This window comes from Gadus chalcogrammus, chromosome 21 (assembly GCF_026213295.1).
Source record: "Gadus chalcogrammus isolate NIFS_2021 chromosome 21, NIFS_Gcha_1.0, whole genome shotgun sequence".
Classification (NCBI taxonomy): Eukaryota; Metazoa; Chordata; class Actinopteri; order Gadiformes; family Gadidae; genus Gadus; species Gadus chalcogrammus.
The window spans coordinates 10,244,111-10,263,984 of NC_079432.1; the positions used below are offsets into that span (position 1 = coordinate 10,244,111).

Consider the following 19,874-nt stretch of genomic DNA (forward strand, 5'->3'; position numbering starts at 1 on the left):
AGTCCTCAGAGTTACATGATGGATAAAGACACCATTTTGAAACATGGCTCCAGAGAGATAGGAGATGAAACACCTTTCACTGTGGTTGAGGTTGGTTGGGATGTGCTTGTGGTTTTCGCTAATGCAAATTGTGCATATGATTGGCAAATAAAACATGAGCCCAGATCCGTCTTGTTCCCAGGCTACATCCCACCCAAACTAGTTTGCAGGCATGCTGCAATGGTTGTGGTTAATGAAGCAGCCCTACGTCACTGGCCAGCTCTGTGTTCCGGTGAACCTGAAGTAGGAAGTGTGATGGTTTCATTGGGTTGGCTTTGGTGGTGGTTGGACCGTTATAACACATATGTTGATGATTTCCGTGACCTAAATCCACAGATTAAGAAAGAACACCATTTTGAAACACAACACAAGATAGAGATGAAATACCGTTGGGTGTATGTGGTGGTGGTGTTGATGGGGGCCTTGATGTTGTGCTGCTGCTGGCTGCTCCTTGTGGATTAAAAATCAATGACGGAACAAAGAGAAACATGGAACAAGTCGTCAGCTACTTGTTGAGGTGTTTGACTCTCAGATAAATTGGTTGTGGGTTATTGAGGAAAAACAATTTTGATCCTTTGTGGTATGGTCGCCTCGTGCTAGGTATGACTCGGAGAGTGGTAAATGTTCAACACTTGGTTTATTCTAACAGAGACACGAGGTAAACGGGCTTGTGTTCTGGAGGTGGTTCATGAAGCATCTCCTGAACACAGGTAAATAAACCGTTATATTGGGAGTGGGCGGAGCAGTAAATAGGCCACGCCTACATGTTCTAACTGACCCAGGTATACCTTTGGTCTGTCTCGGCTTAAACGGAAATGGCAAAGTGGCCATGTTTGTAGCCTTTAACTTATCTATAAAATCATTAAAACCTTATATGGTGTTGTCCATTATGTGGTGAAGAAACCATTCATAACTGTTGTTAGCTTGACATATGTCATCAGAAATAACATAGACTAAAATAATTTACATCCGGGTTCCAACCCCAATGTCCACACTCCACAGCCTGACTGTCATGGTGTCCTTGAGCGAGCTGCCCCTAACCCCTACCTGCTCCTTAATGACATGTGTCTGAACTCACTGTTTACCTTGACTAAAGCATCTGCTAAAGTGACTCAATAGAGATTTAGTTAACTTTCATTTAGAAATTATGCAGATTCTGTTGCAACACTTGCTCATATGCTTTCCTGTGGTGAGTGGCTCTAAGTCAGGTCACACACGGACAGAAATTCAATTTGGTTTTGTGCAAGGGAAAGTATTTTTGCATGCAGAAGAACGTGGCAAAGCTTTTGTTGGTGATGCAGTGAGAGATTATTAGAACACATACCCAGAACTGTGGTGTCACATGTTAATGAATTTGGTTTTGTTTCTGGCTTAACTATGATAACTCAAAACCTCTTAACTATATCAAAACACTTATCAACTCAGACATCGCTTGATGCAGAGTGTGTATCCAGCCTGACTCAGGCCCCTGCAGACATGTTGTTGTGGTTAATAAAGTACATCTCTGGCCAGCTCTGTGTTTCTGTGAAACAGAAGTAGGAAGTGCGATGGTCCACTAGTGTTGGTTGTGGTGAAGTTAGATAGTTATAATACATAACTTGATGCTCCAAGTCCACAAAGTAACAGGGATAGATAGAAACACACCATTTTAAACCATGACAGTGATGGAATACCGTTCAGTGTGTGTGTGGTTGGTGTTGATGTTGAGGGCCTTGCTGCTGGGCTGCTGCTGGCTGCTCCTTGTGGATTAAAATCAATGGAAAAGAGGAACATTACTCACTCCTTATAACAAATATGCTTTAAAATATCATTTTAGACAAGCGTTGAGTTTTATCAAGGTTTAAAGTTATAACAGAAGAGTGTGCGATTGCTTCATCATACTTTAGTGGAGATGTCAGAGGTTTAACAGGTTCCTCACGGTAGGCCACTCGTACCTCCACTACCAAGTACTCAGAGTTACATGATGGATAAAGACACCATTTTGAAACATGGCTCCTCATGATAGAGAATTACCTTTCACTGGTGTAGTGGTTGGTTTGGATGTGCTTGTGCAAGCTGTGTTTGCTACTCCATGTGGCAAAAACAATGACAAGACAAAGAGAAACGAAATGTCTTCAGTTATAATTTATGATTTTGGGATGTTCTCATCATATTAGGTGGTGATAATGTCAGAGATTATAATGTTCCTAATGCTGGCATGCATTCATTGATTCATCCACAACCAAGTCATCAGAGTTACATGATAGATAAAGACACCATTCTGAAACATGGCTCCACAAGATCAGAGATGAAATACCTTTCACTGTGGTTTTGGTTGGTCTGTGTGTGCTTGCTGCTCCATGTGGATTAAAAGCAAAGAGAACAAAGACCAACATGGAATTATTAAACATACATATGTGAGAATTTAAGGAATAAAATAATGTAAGAAAATGTCTACAGTCATATCTGATATATTCAATGGGAAAGAAAAGAGAAATACAGTGTTAGAAACTATCTTAATCACTCTTTACAACAACACCAGCTTCAAATATATCATTTTACAACAGGGTGGAGGGTTTTGTTCTGGTGGTGTGTCTGTGGGACAGATATTATACTGATGAATAACTGAAGACCATGAGGCTTGAAGACTATAAAAATATAACAAATAAATAATGTAAGATAATGTCTACAGTAATAAAGACATCTATTTAAACTGTGAAAAGTTAATCTCGTTGTCACAAAGGATTTTCAAATCTCAATAAGAGGATCCATGACACTATATTCAAATATGAATAATTGAAACACTACACACGTCATATTTTTTGCAGAGTGTTTTAACCCAAAAGTGTTCATTTAGGAGAGTACTTAAAAATATAAATACTCACTTATTAGTTTTACTTCATGCCGTGTATGATCAACGCCTCCTGTTGATGGGAACTCTCTGCAGTTGTAAACACCTTCATCTACCTTTCTCATCTTCTTTACCTCCAGAGAACACTCCTTTGTAACACATAGTCTTTCTTTCTTGTCTCCAGACTTAACCTTCCCTCCTACAACCAATTCCACAGCCGGTCCATTGTTGTAACTGAACAGCCAGGTAATATTGGAACAGTCACTCTGAGCCCCGCATGATAGAGAGACACTATCTCCAGCTTTGAACTCTGTTCTTCCATGATCTGAGGAGAAAGTTACTTTGTTACATTTGTCATTGATTGGAAAGATATCTGTGAGAGAGAACATTCAGTTATGTAATGTTGAGCAAACTATACACCTTTTGATTTGAATAAATAACTTTAAGGCCATCAAACACAAACACCCACTGATAACTTTGCTAGTTTTTATTATCTTGTTTATTTAAAGTCCTTACCTTTGTATGACGTTGAAGCAACCATATCTGTCTGTCTGTCTGTCTTTCTGCCTGTCTAATAGCTCAAACTACTGCTCACTGTGGAGAGCAAGGCTTCTTATAGTGAGTGTTCTCTCACTTCCTCAAACCTCCAACACTTTACTCTCCTCTTTTTTCACATGAGAGATTACCTGGTACAGACATGGACTGTAAAAATAGTAAATTGTGAAGATGGACTTATTTGGGTAGATAATAACATTTCCTATTTGTTTGTAATAACGTGTAATCAGTGATAGAAAAATACGATGGTTTACCTTTGCTAGCGCTTAATGGCATAAGAAGTAGCCTACATGTGAAACACTTTTCCTCTGATCTCAAACTATTGGGTTGCATTTATCGTCTATTTTTATTGAATGAACAGTTCAATATCATCACCAAATGATTGTACAACATGAACATTATGCAAAATGGTGAGGAGCAGGCCTATTATATTATTTTCATTTTGTTAAAATGTGGAAGTGGTAAACAACAGGAAATTATGTATTTTTAATCGCTCATCTAAAACCTAAGCAGAAATCAGGTTTCTCAAGTCAACGTTAACACAGGCGTTACCTTACAGAGATATTTAATATAAAGCCACCACAAATACACTCATATATACTCACTCGACATAATGCCAAAACAGAAAAAGGTGTCAAGCAACTTAAATATAAAAAAGCATGAGCTAAAACATCAGATTCGCACCCCTCACTTTAAACACATTTACACATAAACTTAACATTCCTTAATGCGGTCTCACTGTAGCCAGGGATTTTTAATAAGAACAGTTCTAGGCCGACTTTTTCACATTCCCCATCAGTTTAGTCTATGGCGCCCTCTAAAGGCTGTCTAAATACTAGCATTTTCATAAGATATGAGCTAGTAGCCTCCTTCATGGAAACCAGACGGGAAATATTTGCAATTTATGAATAACTTTAATAAACTTTGGTAATTTGTAGTTACCGGTAATTAATTGTGAATCACTGTTTCCTCTGATAACCCTCATGTGAAAGAGCATTCAGCAATTATTGATCAAAAATTGTGTTTACACCTGAAGGTAAATATGGATTATTGACAATAACAGTTTTTTATCTTTTTATATATTCATCATTTCTACTGCTGGCTGCTGCTGCTGGCTCTGTTTCATCACGTACTCATCTAAAGACGTTTTGTTATTATGCCCGTTTGTTGACGGTGGCGTAGTGTACGTCCACATCACCAGCCTTCTCTCCACATCTGGGAGAGGCCCTCACTGAGGCGTAGGTTACTGCATCGCTGGAATCGTCCTCAACCTATAGCGTGACGGACGTGAAACAGAATGTCGTGACACAGTATACCTCATCCTCATCATCCTCATCATCCTCATCGTCATCCGCTTATCCGGGGTCGGGTCGCGGGGGGAGCAGCTCAAGCAGGGGATATACCATGACATGGAATAACTGTGATATGGAATGTTGTGATATGATGCATTCCATGGTGTGGACATGATGCTCTGTGCTTTGATGCTGCTGTGACGAGGTACGAGAGCCAGGTGGTGCAAGAGCCTCGGCATGATATATCCCGACAACATGTACGCTGCGACATTCAATACTGTTATTATTATTGACTTCTTGTGGTATTCTTCTTTCACCAGGAGACAGTTTACCTGTGCTGTAGCCACGCTCCTCTGTCCCTCAGGCAGGACAATAGAGGCGTATGTTGGACCTCCGCCCTGATCTCCGTCCACGCTGAGATGCTGTGACACGGTCAGGGGTTGCGGAGTCAGACGCATTAGATTCATATTCCTTAGATTTTGTATTATGCTCAATTCAATTACTGGAAATGGATAAATTGAGGCAGGACGTGTGCGTGCGTGCGTGCCTGCGTGGGTGCGTGTGTGTGTGTGTGATGAAAGGATGAATAAGTCTCACCTGGTCATGAAGGCCTCCTATGACTGGTGGGGTGTCCCTGATAGAGTTCAGACCCTGCACCCAGTACAGGAACCCAGTTACTCATCAGCTGGTGTCACCAGTGGTGGTGTCCATTTTGTGACCCCAACATATTATGTGCATCTGCTAATTGTTTATCCCAATCTTCATCTGTTCATGATATTGAAGACCCAGGGAACTTTCCCAAGTTCAACCTTGTAGTAGTTGGATCATGGTTAGGTATGGTGTGTACCTTTAAGATTTTATTCAAAGAAATGTATTAAATATAAGTCATCTCCCACAAACCTAAGTGGGGACCCAGAGGCTGAAAACCCTGGTTTACACAACCTACTGGTTATAACTGACGCTATAATGCAGTAATGATGCTGTTGTAAACTATATTTCTGTAATGACGCTACTTTTTAGAATTATTATTTTGTTATAACAGACTTTGTATATAAATAGGATGATAGAGTAGGCCTGCAAGATAGTCTATTGATTATAGTGACTCAAGCCAAAAGCTTCTGGATTTTAACCCCAATGTCTAACTACAAGATGCCAATATCCCTACCTACCCCTTAATTATCTTAGTCGATTTGGATTGAAACAGCTGTTTAAATTACTGAAAAGTATGTTCATGTCCATTATCAGATTCTTCATCTCAAAATAACTGTTGCATCTGCAGATATTGTTGTTTGGTCAGCGTTTCCTACGCTGCAGACCTTCATATGTCAAAGAGTTAGGGGAAGTCATTTTTATTTTCGTATCTCGCTGTCAGCGATAGTCAGATTATTAACACTCATGCCTGTGGCCGCCTTGAGTTATAATGCTACGTTGTGTAGCATAACCACGGAACGTCCACCTACAAACATTGAGCTAGATGGCTTTAATGCTATTTCTTATTCAACCAAATAGTTTAAGTTTTGTCTTTTAAACTCACAATGGTTGTGGGGTCCTTTGGCCTCTTGTTTCCTGTGAAGAGAAAGCCACAGTGAACGTTTCCATGGTGATATAAACGGTGTGTAGACAGATGTAGACGTGACAACACGATGGTGTCAATGGTCTCCTCTCACCTCTCCTTCTGTGCCAGCGAATGAGGAGAACCAGGCCCACGATCAACAGGACCGCGGTACCCAGCGCTACCCCTGCTATTAACCCAGGTCCACCTGCAACCCAGATCCAAAGAGTTTACGTTCCTCTCGTTCGTAGTCGGCAGGATCTCAGATGAATTAAGGACCTACAAGGGTGGATATGGACTTATGTTGGAAACCATAGAAAATGACAAAAGGTTAAACGGACATACTATGCACAATATTTGATAATAGAATACAGAATATTATCCTACTTTTTAGAGGTTGACTCCAAGGCAAAAAGTTCTGGGTTTGAACCCAAATTTGAACCCCACATTTTCACTTTTGTGAAAACATGTCCTTTTCGTAATGCAAATTGTGCATATGTAAATAGCAGATAAAACATGAGCTCAGATCCGTCTTGTTCCCAGGCTACATCCCACCCAAACTAGTTTCATATGGCAAGCCGAATTGTCATTTATTAACTAAGTTTGACTATCCAGAATTTACATTGCAGATATCTGCAATTCAGTTTCGCCTAGTCAAAACTAACATTTCGGATATCCGCAACTACATTCCTCCTATCCGCAATTGTCATTTCAGATATCCACAAAGACATTCCTCCTAGGCGAAATTACGTCATTTTCGCCATTCATGTCTATGGGGTTTCTCATTGCGGATATCTACAATTCAGTTGCGGATATCCACTTTGTGAATTACGGATATCTGCAACTGAATTGTAGATATCTGTAATTCCAGTTTGAGATATCTACAATTTGATTCTGACTAGTCATAATTCCAGTTCAAGATATCTTTAATTCACCTCAATTCAAGATATCTACATGTCCCTTTTCAGATATCTTAAATTAAGTTTTGACTAGGCGAAATGAAGTTGTAGATATCTCTAACTGGAGTTACGACTAGTCAAAATGACGTTGTAGATATCTCTAACTGGAGTTACGACTAGTCAAAATGACGTTGTAGATATCTATTATCAAGTTATAGATATCTTGAAAGGAATTTTGATTAGAGATATCTACAATTGTAGATATCTTTAACTTTCCTTCTGCCTAGGCGAAACTGAATTATAGATATCTTGAATTCGAGTTTTGACTAGGCGAAATGACGTTTCAGATATCTGTAATGACGTTTCAGATATCTGTAATGACGTTTCAGATATCTGTCATGACAAATTATAGGACCGTTTACTTTAAGCGGGAGCGGAGCAGCTCCTCGTTCAATCATCATTCACACAATTCACTGATTACATCGCTCCATATTTTCTCGTGATCTTTTCGATCACAGCCAACGCCATGACTGCTCCTTTCTTATTCCATTCGGAAATGAACCCACTTCTTCTTTGATTATGGCGGCAAGGGGAAATTACGTATTTCTGGATATCTAAAACGTAATGCCCAACACTTAAATGACGTTTGAGATATCTTTAACTTTCATTCTGCCTAGGCGAAACTGAATTACAGATATCTGCAATTGTCATTTAAGATGTGTGACGAGTTGAATGTCGTTTTCCGTGAAGTCATTGCAGATATCTGTAATTCAGTTTCGCCTAGTCAAAACTGAATTACAGATATCTCTAACTATCGTTTCGACTAGTCAAAACTACGTCACAGATATCTCTAACTGTCGTTTCGACTAGTCACAACTACGTAACAGATATCTTGAATGAAGTTGTTGATATCTACAATGTAAATTCTGGATAGTCAAACTTAGTTAATAAATGTCAATTCGGCTTGCCATAGTTTCAGGCATGCTGGAATGGGTGTGGTTAATGAAGCAAGCCTACGTCACTGGCCAGCACTGTGTTCCTGTGAACCTGAAGTAGGAAGTGTGATAGTTTCAGAGGGTTGGCTGTGGTGATTGTCGGACCGTTACAACACATGTTGATGATTCACATGACCTAAACCACAGTTTAAGAATGAACACCATATTGAAATGGTGTTCTTCTCACCATTGGTTGGTGTTGGTGTTGAGGGCCTTGCTGCTGGGCTGGTGCTGGCTGACTCCACAGCCTGCCCTAACCCCTACCTGCTCCTTAATGACATGTGACTGAACTCACTGTTTGTACACCTTGACTAAAGCAGGGGTGCCCAACCAGTCGATCGCGGTCTACCAGTAGATCGCCGACAGATCCCAAGTCGATCGCGAGGGGTGAAGAAAAAAAAAAAAAAAATTTTTTTTTTTTTTTTTTTTTTTAATAAAATTAAATTTGCGCGGGACATATACGTGCGGTAGCGCATGTGCTGTTAACAGCAGTTGAAAGCCGTCAACAGTAGTTACACACTCCTAAACGTTGGCATGGCTGAGGGGAAACAAGCTAAGACCTACCATTTTCACCCTGAGTGGGAGGAAGATTATTGATTATCGTTGAGAAGGTGCCGTGCGCAGACGGAATGAAACCCCCACTGAAGTCCGTAGGTTCACGATACGACCCCCCCCCCCCTCCCCCCCGTCAACAATTGTTCTCTACCCCCCCCCCCCCCCCCCCCCCCCCCCGTCAACAATTGTTCTCTACCCCCCCCCCCCCCCCCCCCCCGCTTGAAGGTAGGTTTGCTGGTAGATCTCGGGAGGTTGGCTACTTGAAAAGTAGATCTTGGGTCAAAAAAGGTTGGGCACCCCTGTGCTAAAGTGACTCAAAAGAGATGTAGTTATCTCTTATTTAGAAATTATGCAGATTATGTTGCAACACTTGCTCATATGCTTTGTTGTGGTTAGAGGCTCTAAGTTGTGTCACACACTGACAGAATTTCAATTTGGTTTTGTGCAAGGGCAAGTATTTTTCCATGTGGAAGAATGTGGGAAAACTTAGTTGGTGATGCAGTGAGAGATTGTCAGATTGTTAGAACAAATACCCTGGTCAGTAGTGTCACATGTTACTGATAATAAACTTGGTTTTGTCTCTGGCGTATGATAACTCAAAACCTCTTAACTATAAGAAAACACATCATATAAACTCAGCCATCACTTGATGCAGAGCTTTTATCCAGCCTGACTCATGCCCCTGCAGACATGTTGTTGTGGTTAATAAAATACATCTCTGACCAGCTCTGTGTTTCTGTGAAACAGATGTAGGAAATGTGATGGTTTAATAGTCTTGGTTGTGGTGAAGCTAGATAGTTAGAATACATAACTTGATGCTACAAGTCCACAGAGTTACATGATAGATTAAGACATCATTTTTAAACATGGCTCCACACGATAGAGATTAAATACCTTTCACTGCTGGAGTTGTTGGTTTGGATGTGCTTGTGCAAGTTGTGTTTGCTACTCCATGTGCCAAAAGCAATGACAAAACAAAGAGAAACATGGAATTAGTAAACCATCACAATAACTCTTTCCAACAAATATGATTAAAAAAAACATTTTAGGCAAGGGATGAGAGTTTTGTCCTGCTGGGGGGGGGGGGGGGGTGTGGGCCAGATATTTTTCTCATTTATAACTGAAGTTCATGTCTAAAACTAACTAAACAAAAAACAAAACAACAAAAAATAAGAAATCTCTCCAGTTATAAGTGCAGATTTTGGGGTGTTCTCATCATACTTTGGTGGTGATAATGTCAGAGATTCTCATATACCTAATGCTGGCATGCATTCATTGATTCGTTGAATACATAACTTGATGCTACAAGTACTCTGAGTTACATGATAGATAAAGACACCATTTTGAAACATGCTCCACAAGATAAGAGATAAAATACCTTTCACTGTGGTTGTGGTTGGTCTGTTTGTGCTGGCTGATCCATGTGGATTAAAAGCAAAGACAGAACAAAGACCAACATACATATATTAGAATTAAAGGAATAAAATAATTTAAGAAAATGTTCACAGTCATATCTGATATATTCAATGGGAAAGAAAAGAGAAATATGGAATTAGAATCTATCCTAATCACTATTTTTTAACAACTAAACCAGCTTAAAATGTATCCTTTTATAACAGGGTGGAGAGTGTCCTGGTAGTGTGTCTGTAGGCCAAATATGCGACTGATGAATAACTGAAGACCATGAGGCTTGAAGACTATAAAAACTTTAGAAATAAAACAATGCAAGAAAATGTCGAAAGTAAAAAAGACAGCTATTTAAACTGATAAAAGTTAATCTCATAGTCACACAGGATTCTCAAAACTCAATCAGAGGACCCTATATTCAAATATTAATAATGGAAACAGTTCATATCATTCGCATTGGAAGAGTTTTAACCCAAAAGTGTTAATTACGGTTAGTGCATAAGAATATAAATACTCACTCATTAGCTCTAGTTGATGCCTTGCATGATCAAACTCTACTCCTGTTGATTGAAAGGATCTGCAGGTGTAGCGACCTTCATCTTCCTCTCTCAGAGGCTTCACCTCCAGAGAACACTCCTTTGTAACACGTAGTCTTTCTTTTTTGCCTTCAGACTTAACCTTCCCTCCTTCAAACAATGCAACAGTCGTACCACTCTTGTAACTGAACAGCCAGGTAATACTGGAACAGTTACTCGGAGCCCCATCACATGATAGAGAGACACAATCCCCAGTTCTCAACTCTGTTCTTCCATGATCTGAGGAGAAAATTGATAACTCTTCATCACATGTGTCATTGATTGGAAGGATATCTGTGAGAGAGAACAATCAGTTATGTAATGATAAGCGGACTATGCACCTTTTCATTTGAATACATATCTTCAAGGCCATCAAACACAAACACTCACTTATTACTTCACTAGTTTTTACTATCTTGTATATTCAATATTTTTGTCCTTACCTTTGTGTGACTGATGAGTGACCATATCTGCCCTCCTTTCTGTCCGTCTATCTCTCTGTATTTTTGTCTGTCTGATAACTCAAACTACTGCTCACTGTGGAGAGCAAGGCTTCTTATAGCGAGTGTTGTCTCACTTCCTCAAACCTCTTTACTCTTCTCTTTTTTCACACAAGAGATTATTTGGTACAGTCATGGAGTGTCAAAACATATTGTAAAGTAAATTGTGTAGATGGCAAATAATAGTATTTCCTATTTGTTTGCAAGGGCATCTCATCAGTGACACAAAAATATGATGGTTTACCTTTGCTAGCGCTTAATAGCATAGCATAGGAAGTAGCCCACATGTGAAATGCTTTGCCTCTGATCTCAGACCATTAAGTTGTTTTGTCTATTTTTGTTGAATATATTTAATGAATATAAGTTCAATGTCATTACCGAATGATAACATAATGAACAATGGTGATGAGCAGGCCTGTTGTATTATTTTCACTGTGTTTAAAATGTGGAAGTGGTAAACAGGTAAACAACAGGAAATTACACATTTTTAATTGCTAATCTCAAACCTAAGTAGAAAGCAGGTTTCTCAAGTCAACGTTAACACAGAAATTTCCTTAGAGATCTTTAATATAAAGCCACCACACACAGTATAATCACTCAACATAATGCCAAAACAGAAGGTGTCATGTAGAACAAAGCAACTCAAAAATCAAAAAGCATGAGCTAAAACCTTAGATTCGTACCCCTCACTTTAATCATATTTACACTGTTCTAAGCCTACTATTTCTCGTTCCCCATCAGTTTAGTCTATGGCGCCATCTAAAGGCTGTCTAAATACTAGCCTTTTCATAAGATATGCATTAGTAAACTACTTCATCGATACCAGACGTAGAATTTGTTTCATTTTGATTAACTTTAATAAACTTTGGAAACGTGTAATTACCATTAATTAATGATGATTAACTTTTCCCTCTTATTCCCTCATGTCAAAAAGTATTCATCATTTATTGACCAAAGAAATCTGTTTAGACCTGAAGGTAAATGTTGAGAAGTGTTTATGATATTTCTATATATTCTTAATTTCTACTGCTGGCTGCTGCTGCTAGCTATGTTTCATCACATACTCATCTGCCCTTCTGAAGACCTTTACTCCCAACTTTAACCCCTGGGACGGTGGTTCTGTAGCAGCTCAGCTGCAACACAGGAAGAGTTCAGGTTAAGAGTTTCATTCGAGGGCGGCAGCAGCTCAGGAGGTGAAGCAGGTCCTATGGAGACTGGAGGGTTGCTGGTTCGAGCCCCTGCTCCTCCAGGCTCAGTGATGAGGTCTCCCTGAGCAAGACCCCTGACCCAACCCTAACTGCTCCACCACAAGCTGGCTGTTCCCTTGAGGGTTGACATGAATGTATGAATGGCTGAATGTGGTCCACTAATTATGAATTCTCTTGAGCAGCCCTAGGTTGGGAAAGCACCTAAGAAATATGTCCATTTACAGTTTCAGATTCGTTAAAAACCTACTTTATGAAATCTTAGGGAAAAAATGAAAATAACAATTTCTATAGATAACTAATAGAACGCTTGAATATAAGAGTCCGTGATTAGTCTGTGGAGTCCTAACCACTAGACTAGGTTCTGGGCAAAAGGGTCTGGGTTTGATCCCCAATGTCAAAATGCACGAAGCGTATATATCCCTACCTGCTCCTTAATAATGTATCTGAATTCACTCTTCCTCACTTTGGATAAAGGCAGCTGCTAGAATGACTCAACAGTAATATGGTTGAAGCTATGTGGTGTTTAGAAATGATGCAGCAGATCCGGCCTCTCAACACAGCCGTCTGGAGAGGCGCTGCTGTGGTCCGTGGTTCACAGGCTGCACCATGGAGCCAATCCTCTCTGTCACGGCATTAGAGGAAGTATAGATATGTATGTATATAAATATATATATTTGTGTGCTGAAAACGCTCTTGCAAATACTTTGGTAATTGCAAGACATTGTCCGATTATGAACACACATTCATGTGGCCACTATGAACACTACAAAAGTTCATAGAGTAACACAAATAGACATAAATATAGAGGATTAAATGAACACCCAGGCACCCAGGCTCACGTTCCTACAGTGTCACACTTCACTCAGAGTCACTGATTGTCCATGGTGCAGATGGACTTATTTGGTTACATAATAACATTACTGAGTAGTTTTTAGTGACATGTGATCAATGAAATAAAGATGCATAATGTTGTCAATGCTTTGTTTGTTGGGTGCATAATCGACAACGTTTTAAAAGTCAAATTTTATTGAACTGAAGAGGAAACATCAATTGGCCTATACTCTGTTAGCATTTTATCTTAGATTATAACAATCCAAGAGTTATGGTTCGCCTATGATAGTGCTTAATAGCATAAGAAATAGCTTGAAACACTTTATCTTTGATCTGAAAGCAATGGTTTGTCTCTTTTTGTCAATTATATTTGGCTATCCTCATCAATGTGTAGCCATGTGTAAGATCACAAGCCTTTATATTTCTGTTAAATCTCATCATGAACTTATGACATAATGCAAAATGGAGAAATCAGAATGTTTTTATTGCACAATTGAAAGTACATCTCAGTTACATTTGTAGCCTACATATCTAAAGCATAACAGAATGAGGCGTTTGGTAGAACAAGAAATTTTTTTAATGCAAGAGCTTTAAAATAGTCGTATTATTATATAATTAACCTCATTTAGTTAGTTTGTCATTTTGACAGTTGGTGGACGGTGACAAAATGGACGCCCGTGTCCGCAGTGTCCCCAACACATCTGGGAGGGGCCCTCAGGTTTTCATAGGTAGCCGCATCGCTAAGTTCACCAGGATCCTCTTGGTCCTGTAAGAACCAAAATATATATTTTTAATTAATCAATGAAATGTCCCTTGCATTATACGAATACGTTTACAACGTATTTCCTAATTTGTTTAATAAATGTCGGTAAAACTGTGTACCAACAGAGAATTAACAGGAAAATTATATTTTATTAGAGAAGCCGTGCCAGGAACATTTCCTGGAGATTCAGATTGAAACGTAAACCTTTTAAATGTTGCTCTGTTGACTCCCCCCAACCTTCTCTGTGTCTCAGGTCCATGAGTGACCTGTGAGGTGGGCGTGGCTGAGTCTATAATGTTTACCTGTGCTGAGCCTACTGCCCTCTGCCCACCACGCTGGACCACAGAGGGGCCCCTGGGAGCCCAGTCCAGGTCCATCTCCACAGTGTGCTGCTGCTACACATTCACATGAGATAAGATGAACTCCTTTAATCCCACAGGGGAGGAACTAGAGACAAAACCTTTAAATAAGAATAATAAAACAGAAAGATATACAGAAAATAGATCTTATACACAATAACATTAGGGTACTTAATGTTTGTTGCTGGTACACATTAACATAAGAAAAGATAAAGTGTACTTCATTAATCCAAGGTGGGAAATAAGGGTGACAGAAATTAGAATAAAAAACTCAACAATAAAAACTATGGAAAAATAGACAAAGGGTAAATCTTTTATGTATGTATATATATATATATATATAAATAAACTTATATTTCAATTTGGATGCAATAAATTATAATTGCATTAATTAAAAAAAAATTAATAATTCATTCAAGGAAACCAGACATTAAGATGTGCATGTGAGATGTATTCAATTTGACGATTACACGACAGAATGGATGGGGTGTGTGTGTGTGTGTGTGTGTGTGTGTGTGTGTGTGTGTGTGTGTGTGTGTGTGTGTGTGTGTGTGTGTGTGTGTGTGTGTGTGTGTGTGTGTGTGTGTGATGAATGGGTGAAGGAGTCTCACCTGGTCACTGGCCCCTGAGCCGAGGCGTTCTCTGGCTGGCGGGGCGTCGCTGGCAGAGTTCAGACCCTGCACCAACACAGTCATCAGTTACTGCTGCTCACATCCCTCTAGCAGCCACCGCCCTCCAAAGGGACCGACCCTCTACAACTATCACTGCAACGCATCGACATTAGAGCCGCTACAGGAAACTGGGCTACGGCACCTACAGCTTAAAAATAGACTAGACAGAGTTCAGAGTAGCCAATCAGATGGAGATCATTCATAAGTGGTAGTTTAAAGAGTAATATATCACATTTCAAAGGGTTTTCTAAATCCCAAAACAACTCAACAAAGTGCATTGTAGACTGCTAGAGCTGCTCGATAATCACAAATCAGCAGTAGTCTCTTCCTTTTATATTGCTAAGCCTCATTAAACACCCCACCCTCCTTTACTGCAACATTTTAAATGTTATTATTACTAACATGTAGTTAAAATGGTAGCAGCCTGTGCTAACATTGACCTGCTTAGTGTGGATCGTTGTCATATTCTCCACTTGTTGAGCAACACAGTAAATAGAGAACAAGTCAACCTGGCCACGAACACAACATGTTACTGTAATTCATCCTCTTTGGTCTTTAACTCACAATGCACTCTTCTGTTTCCGCCTTGGTACCTGGTGGAGAGAAAGCCACAGTCAGTGTTTCCATGGCAATATAAACAGGTGTGAAGATGGAGACGTGACCACAAGTCAAGTAAAGACAATTAGTAAAGCCCTCAACTCAGTTAAAGTCCCGAAGGCCTTCACAGACCCACACTATATAAGACACACCCTCACCCCAAGGACTAGACTTTAAGCCTTCTGGAGGACAAGGAAAACGGCACAACACAGAAATAGGTGCTGCCTTTTTGATGCAAAGCTCTTTAAGATATTTAAAATATCCAAGATCTATTTAGCCTTGAGATGGAACACACATGAGGTTTTAAACCCTCTCTCTCTCTCTCTCTCTCTCTCTCCCCCCCCCTCTCTCTCTCTCTCTCCCCCCCGCTCTCGGTCTCGCTCTCTCTCTCTCTCTCCCCCCCCCCCCCTCTCTCTCTCTCCTCACCTCTGGTTCTCCACCAGCCAATGAGGCTGAGCAGAACCACCAGGGTCAGGACGGAGAAGCCCAGCAGCACCAGGACCCGCAGCAGGACCCCCGCTGTAGGAGCTGGAAGAGATCACACCGACCTCCATGAGCTGATGGTACAACGCCTTGAGTGGTTACAGAGGGTGATGGAGGCCATTTACCATTATAACAACACACATGGGGTTATGTCTGCAACCACAGAGAATTAAACAGGCTTTATCTGTAAATAATAGGATGAAAGAGAGTAGGATGGTCTAACTAAGTGTACATATCTGGCCATGGTCTGCTATTCAAAATGATTAAAGGTTAAAACCGACACACAATAGAAAAGATTTGATGATAGAATACAGAATATTATCCTAGTTTTAGAGGTTGACTCCCAGCCAAAAGGTTCTGGGTTTGAACCCCACTTTGACCCAACATTTTCAGTTCTGAGCACATTTTCACTTTTGTGAAAATGGCTACGTTCATGTCCTTTAGAAAAGATGCAGATTCGATATCTCACAGCCATTTCATTTGCAGACGTGTTGCTGTGGCCATCGGTTCACATGCGGCCAGACATTCATCTCTGTCACAGCGTACGGGGAAGTATTTTGTGTGCTGATGAAGTTGTGAAAACGTTGTGTTCGATTATCAGATCATTAACACACATCCTATGGCCACTATGAGTCAATAGATGTAAATATATACAGCTCACTTTGGTTTCTAATTGAACTATAGCCTAATAACTAAAAACCTCCTTACTATAGGAAAATATTCATAGCCATTGAAGCGATAATCATGTATTTTAGTGCAGATTCTGCCTCACTGATTTTTAACGGCAAAATAATAGCCTACCACAAGACAAATAGCAGCACTAATTGGAAGTGACCCAATTGACTGACCTCCACTACCAAGTCCTCAGAGTTACATGATGGATAAAGACACCATTTTGAAACATGGCTCCTCATGATAGAGATGAATTACCTTTCACTGTAGTTGAGGTTGGTGGGGATGTGCTTGTGGTTTTCGCAAATGAAGATTGTGCATATGTCAATTGCAAATAAAACATGAGCTCAGATCCGTATTGTTCCCAGGCTACATCCCACCCAAACTAGTTTGCAGACATGCTGCAATGGTTGTGGTTAATGAAGCAGGCCTACGTCACTGCCAGCACTGTGTTCCTGTGAACTTGAAGTAGGGAGTGTGATGGTTTCATAGGGTTGGCTGTGGTGATGGTCGGACCGTTATAACACATATGTTGATGATATACGTGACCTAAATCCACAGATTAAGAAAGAACACCATTTTGAAACACAACACAAGATAGAGATGAAATACCGTTGGGTGTATGTGGTGTTGGTGTTGTTGGGGGCCATGATGTTGTGCTGCTGCCGGCTGCTCCTTGTGGATTAAACATCAATGACAGAACAAAGAGAAACATGGAACAAGTCATCAGCTACTAGTTAAGGTGTTTGATTCCCAGATAAATTGGTTGTGGGTTATTGAGGAAAAACAGTTTTGATCCTTTGTGGTATGGTCGTCTCGTGTCGTGCTAGGTATAACTAGGAGAGTGGTAAACGTTCAACACGTGGTTTATTCTAACAGAGACACAAGGTAAACAGGCTTGTGTTCTGGAGGTGGTTCATGAAGCATCTCCCGAACACAGGTAAATAAACCGTTATATTGGGAGTGGGCGGAGCGGTAAATAGGCCACGCCTACATGTTCTAACTGACCCAGGTAAACCTTTGGTCTGTCTTGGCGGGAATGGCCAACGGAAATGGCAAAGTGGCCATGTTTGTAGTCTTTAACTTATCTATAAAATCATTAAAACCTTATGTGGTGAAGAAACCATTCATAACTGTTGTTAGCTTGACATATGTCATCAGAAATAGCATAGACTAAAATAATTTACTTCAGGGTTCCATCCCCAATGTCCACACTACACAGCCTGACTGTCATGGCGTCCTTGAGCGAGCTGCCCCTAACCCCTACCTGCTCCTTAATGACATGTGTCTGAACTCACTGTTTATACACCTTGACTAAAGCATCTGCTAAAGTGACTCAATAGAGATTTATATAGTTAACTCTCATTTAGAAATTATGCAGTTTCTGTTGCAACACTTGCTCATATGCTTTGCTGTTGTGAGTGGCTCTAAGTCAGGTCACACACGGACAGAATTTCAATTTGGTTATGTGCAAGGGCAAGTATTTTTGCATGCAGAAGAACGTGGGAAAACTTTTGTTGGTGATGCAGTGAGAGATTGTTAGAACACATACCCAGGTCTGTAGTGTCACATGTTAATGAATTTGGTTTTGTCTCTGGCTTAACTATGATAACTCAAAACCTCTTAACTATATCAAAGCACTTATCAACTCAGCCATCACTTGATGCAGAGTGTGTATCCAGCCTGACTCATGCCCCTGCAGACATGTTGTTGTGGTTAATAAAGTACATCTCTGGCCAGCTCTGTGTTTCTGTGAAACAGAAGTAGGAAGTGTGATGGGTTACTAGTGTTGGTTGTGGTGAAGTTAGATAGTTAGAAGACATAACTTGATGCTCCAAGTCCACAGAGTAACAGGGATAGATAGAAACACACCATTTTAAACCATGACAGTGATAGAATACCGTTCAGTGTGTGTGTGGTTGGTGTTGATGTTGAGGGCCTTGCTGCTGGGCTGCTGCTGGCTGCTCCTACTGGATTAAAATCAATGGAAAAGAGGAACATTAATCACACCTTATAACAAATATGCTTTAAGATATCATTTTAGACAAGCGTTGAGTTTTATCAAGGCTTACAGTTATAACAGAAGAATGTGTGATTGTTTCATCATACTTTAGTGGAGATGTCAGAGATTCTACAGGTTCCTCACGGTAGGCCACTCGTACCTCCAGTACCAAGTACTCAGAGTTACATGCTGGATAAAGACACCATTTTGAAACATGGCTCCTCATGATGGTGAATTACCTTTCACTGGTGTAGTGGTTGGTTTGGATGTGCTGTGTTTGCTACTCCATGTGGCAAAAACAATGCCAAGACAAAGAGAAACATGGAATAAGTAAACCATCACAATAACTCTTTCCAACAAATATGCTTAACATTTGAGGTTAGGGATGAGAGTTTTTTCCTGCTGATTGTGTGTGGGGGCCAGATTTCTTTCTGATTTGTAAATTAAGTTCATGTCTAAAATGTAACTAAACAAACGATTTTGGGATGTTCTCATCATATTAGGTGGTGATAATGTCAGAGATTATCATGTTCCTAATGCTGGCATGCATTCATTGATTCATCCACTACCAAGTCCACAGAGTTACATGACAGATAAAGACACCATTTAGAAACATGGCTCCTCAAGATAGAGAAGAAATACCTTTCACTGTGGTTGGGGTTGGTCTTTGTGTGCTTGCTGCTCCATGTGGATTAAAAGCAACGACAGAACAAAGACCAACATGGAATTACTAAACATAAATACTGTATGTGAGAATTTAAGGAATAAAATAATGCAAGAAAATGTCTAGAGTCATATCTGATATATTCAATGGGAAAGAAAAGAGAAATACGGTGTTAGAATGAATGAATGAATACTTTATTCCGGACTCGAAGTTCCATTTACAAGACAAGAATACAAATTACATGACAATACAAATACGAGGTCACACAGATTAAAAACGGTGTGACCTCGTAGTGGGGTAGTTTCTAACAGATTAGAAACTACCCTAATCACTCTTTTGCAACAACTACACCAGCTTCAAATCTATCCTTTTACAACAGGGTGGAGTGTTTTGTTCTGGTGGTGTGTCTGTGGGCCAGATATTTT

General features: G+C 40.1%; 2 protein-coding genes across 4 annotated transcripts; both read right to left on the reverse strand.

Annotated features, from left to right (window-relative positions):
* Positions 1 to 368: 368 nt before the first annotated feature.
* Positions 369 to 11,210, reverse strand: LOC130374601 (adipocyte plasma membrane-associated protein Hemomucin-like). Of its 3 annotated transcripts, none has more exons than XM_056581467.1 (9): positions 11,143 to 11,202; positions 10,643 to 10,993; positions 10,096 to 10,131; positions 9,612 to 9,662; positions 6,384 to 6,476; positions 6,251 to 6,282; positions 5,314 to 5,367; positions 5,049 to 5,138; positions 3,619 to 4,695 (listed from the first exon to the last, which is right to left on the reverse strand). In XM_056581467.1, exons 1-9 carry the CDS (start codon positions 11,165 to 11,167, stop codon positions 4,579 to 4,581), a joined length of 849 nt encoding a protein of 282 aa, XP_056437442.1. In that variant the 5' UTR covers positions 11,168 to 11,202; the 3' UTR covers positions 3,619 to 4,578. The 3 variants fall into 3 exon arrangements, with proteins under 3 accessions (XP_056437444.1, XP_056437442.1, XP_056437443.1); XM_056581468.1 differs by having other exon boundaries at positions 3,620 to 4,695; positions 10,643 to 10,939; positions 11,143 to 11,210; XM_056581469.1 differs by lacking the exons at positions 3,619 to 4,695; positions 5,049 to 5,138; positions 5,314 to 5,367; ... (1 more) ...; positions 6,384 to 6,476; positions 9,612 to 9,662 and adding exons at positions 369 to 489; positions 1,713 to 1,778; positions 2,053 to 2,103.
* A 2,665-nt stretch (positions 11,211 to 13,875) lies between these two features.
* Positions 13,876 to 19,124, reverse strand: LOC130374950 (uncharacterized). The gene is made up of 8 exons (XM_056581931.1): positions 19,025 to 19,124; positions 18,685 to 18,750; positions 17,396 to 17,458; positions 16,055 to 16,156; positions 15,596 to 15,624; positions 14,972 to 15,037; positions 14,304 to 14,396; positions 13,876 to 14,004 (listed from the first exon to the last, which is right to left on the reverse strand). The coding sequence occupies exons 1-8, from the start codon at positions 19,122 to 19,124 to the stop codon at positions 13,876 to 13,878; spliced, it is 648 nt and encodes a 215-aa protein (XP_056437906.1).
* Between the last annotated feature and the right edge of the window lie 750 nt (positions 19,125 to 19,874).

Bases quoted from the DNA above. Each gene is read 5' to 3' on its own strand.
- LOC130374601 (XM_056581467.1), bottom strand. From the start codon at position 11,167: ATGGTCACTCATCAGTCACACAAAG. The intron at 9,663-10,095 runs GTATTTTATCTC...CACATGGAGTAG, and splicing joins AACCACAACCACAGTGAAAG to CAAACACAACTTGCACAAGC. The intron at 5,139-5,313 runs GTGAGACTTATT...ACCGTGTCACAG, and splicing joins TAGGAGGCCTTCATGACCAG to CATCTCAGCGTGGACGGAGA.
- LOC130374950 (XM_056581931.1), bottom strand. From the start codon at position 19,124: ATGGTTTACTTATTCCATGTTTCTCTTTGTCTTGGCATTGTTTTTGCC. The intron at 18,751-19,024 runs GTAATTCACCAT...TTAATCCAGTAG, and splicing joins AACCACTACACCAGTGAAAG to GAGCAGCCAGCAGCAGCCCA. The intron at 14,005-14,303 runs GTAAACATTATA...TGGTTCTTACAG, and splicing joins GGGCAGTAGGCTCAGCACAG to GACCAAGAGGATCCTGGTGA.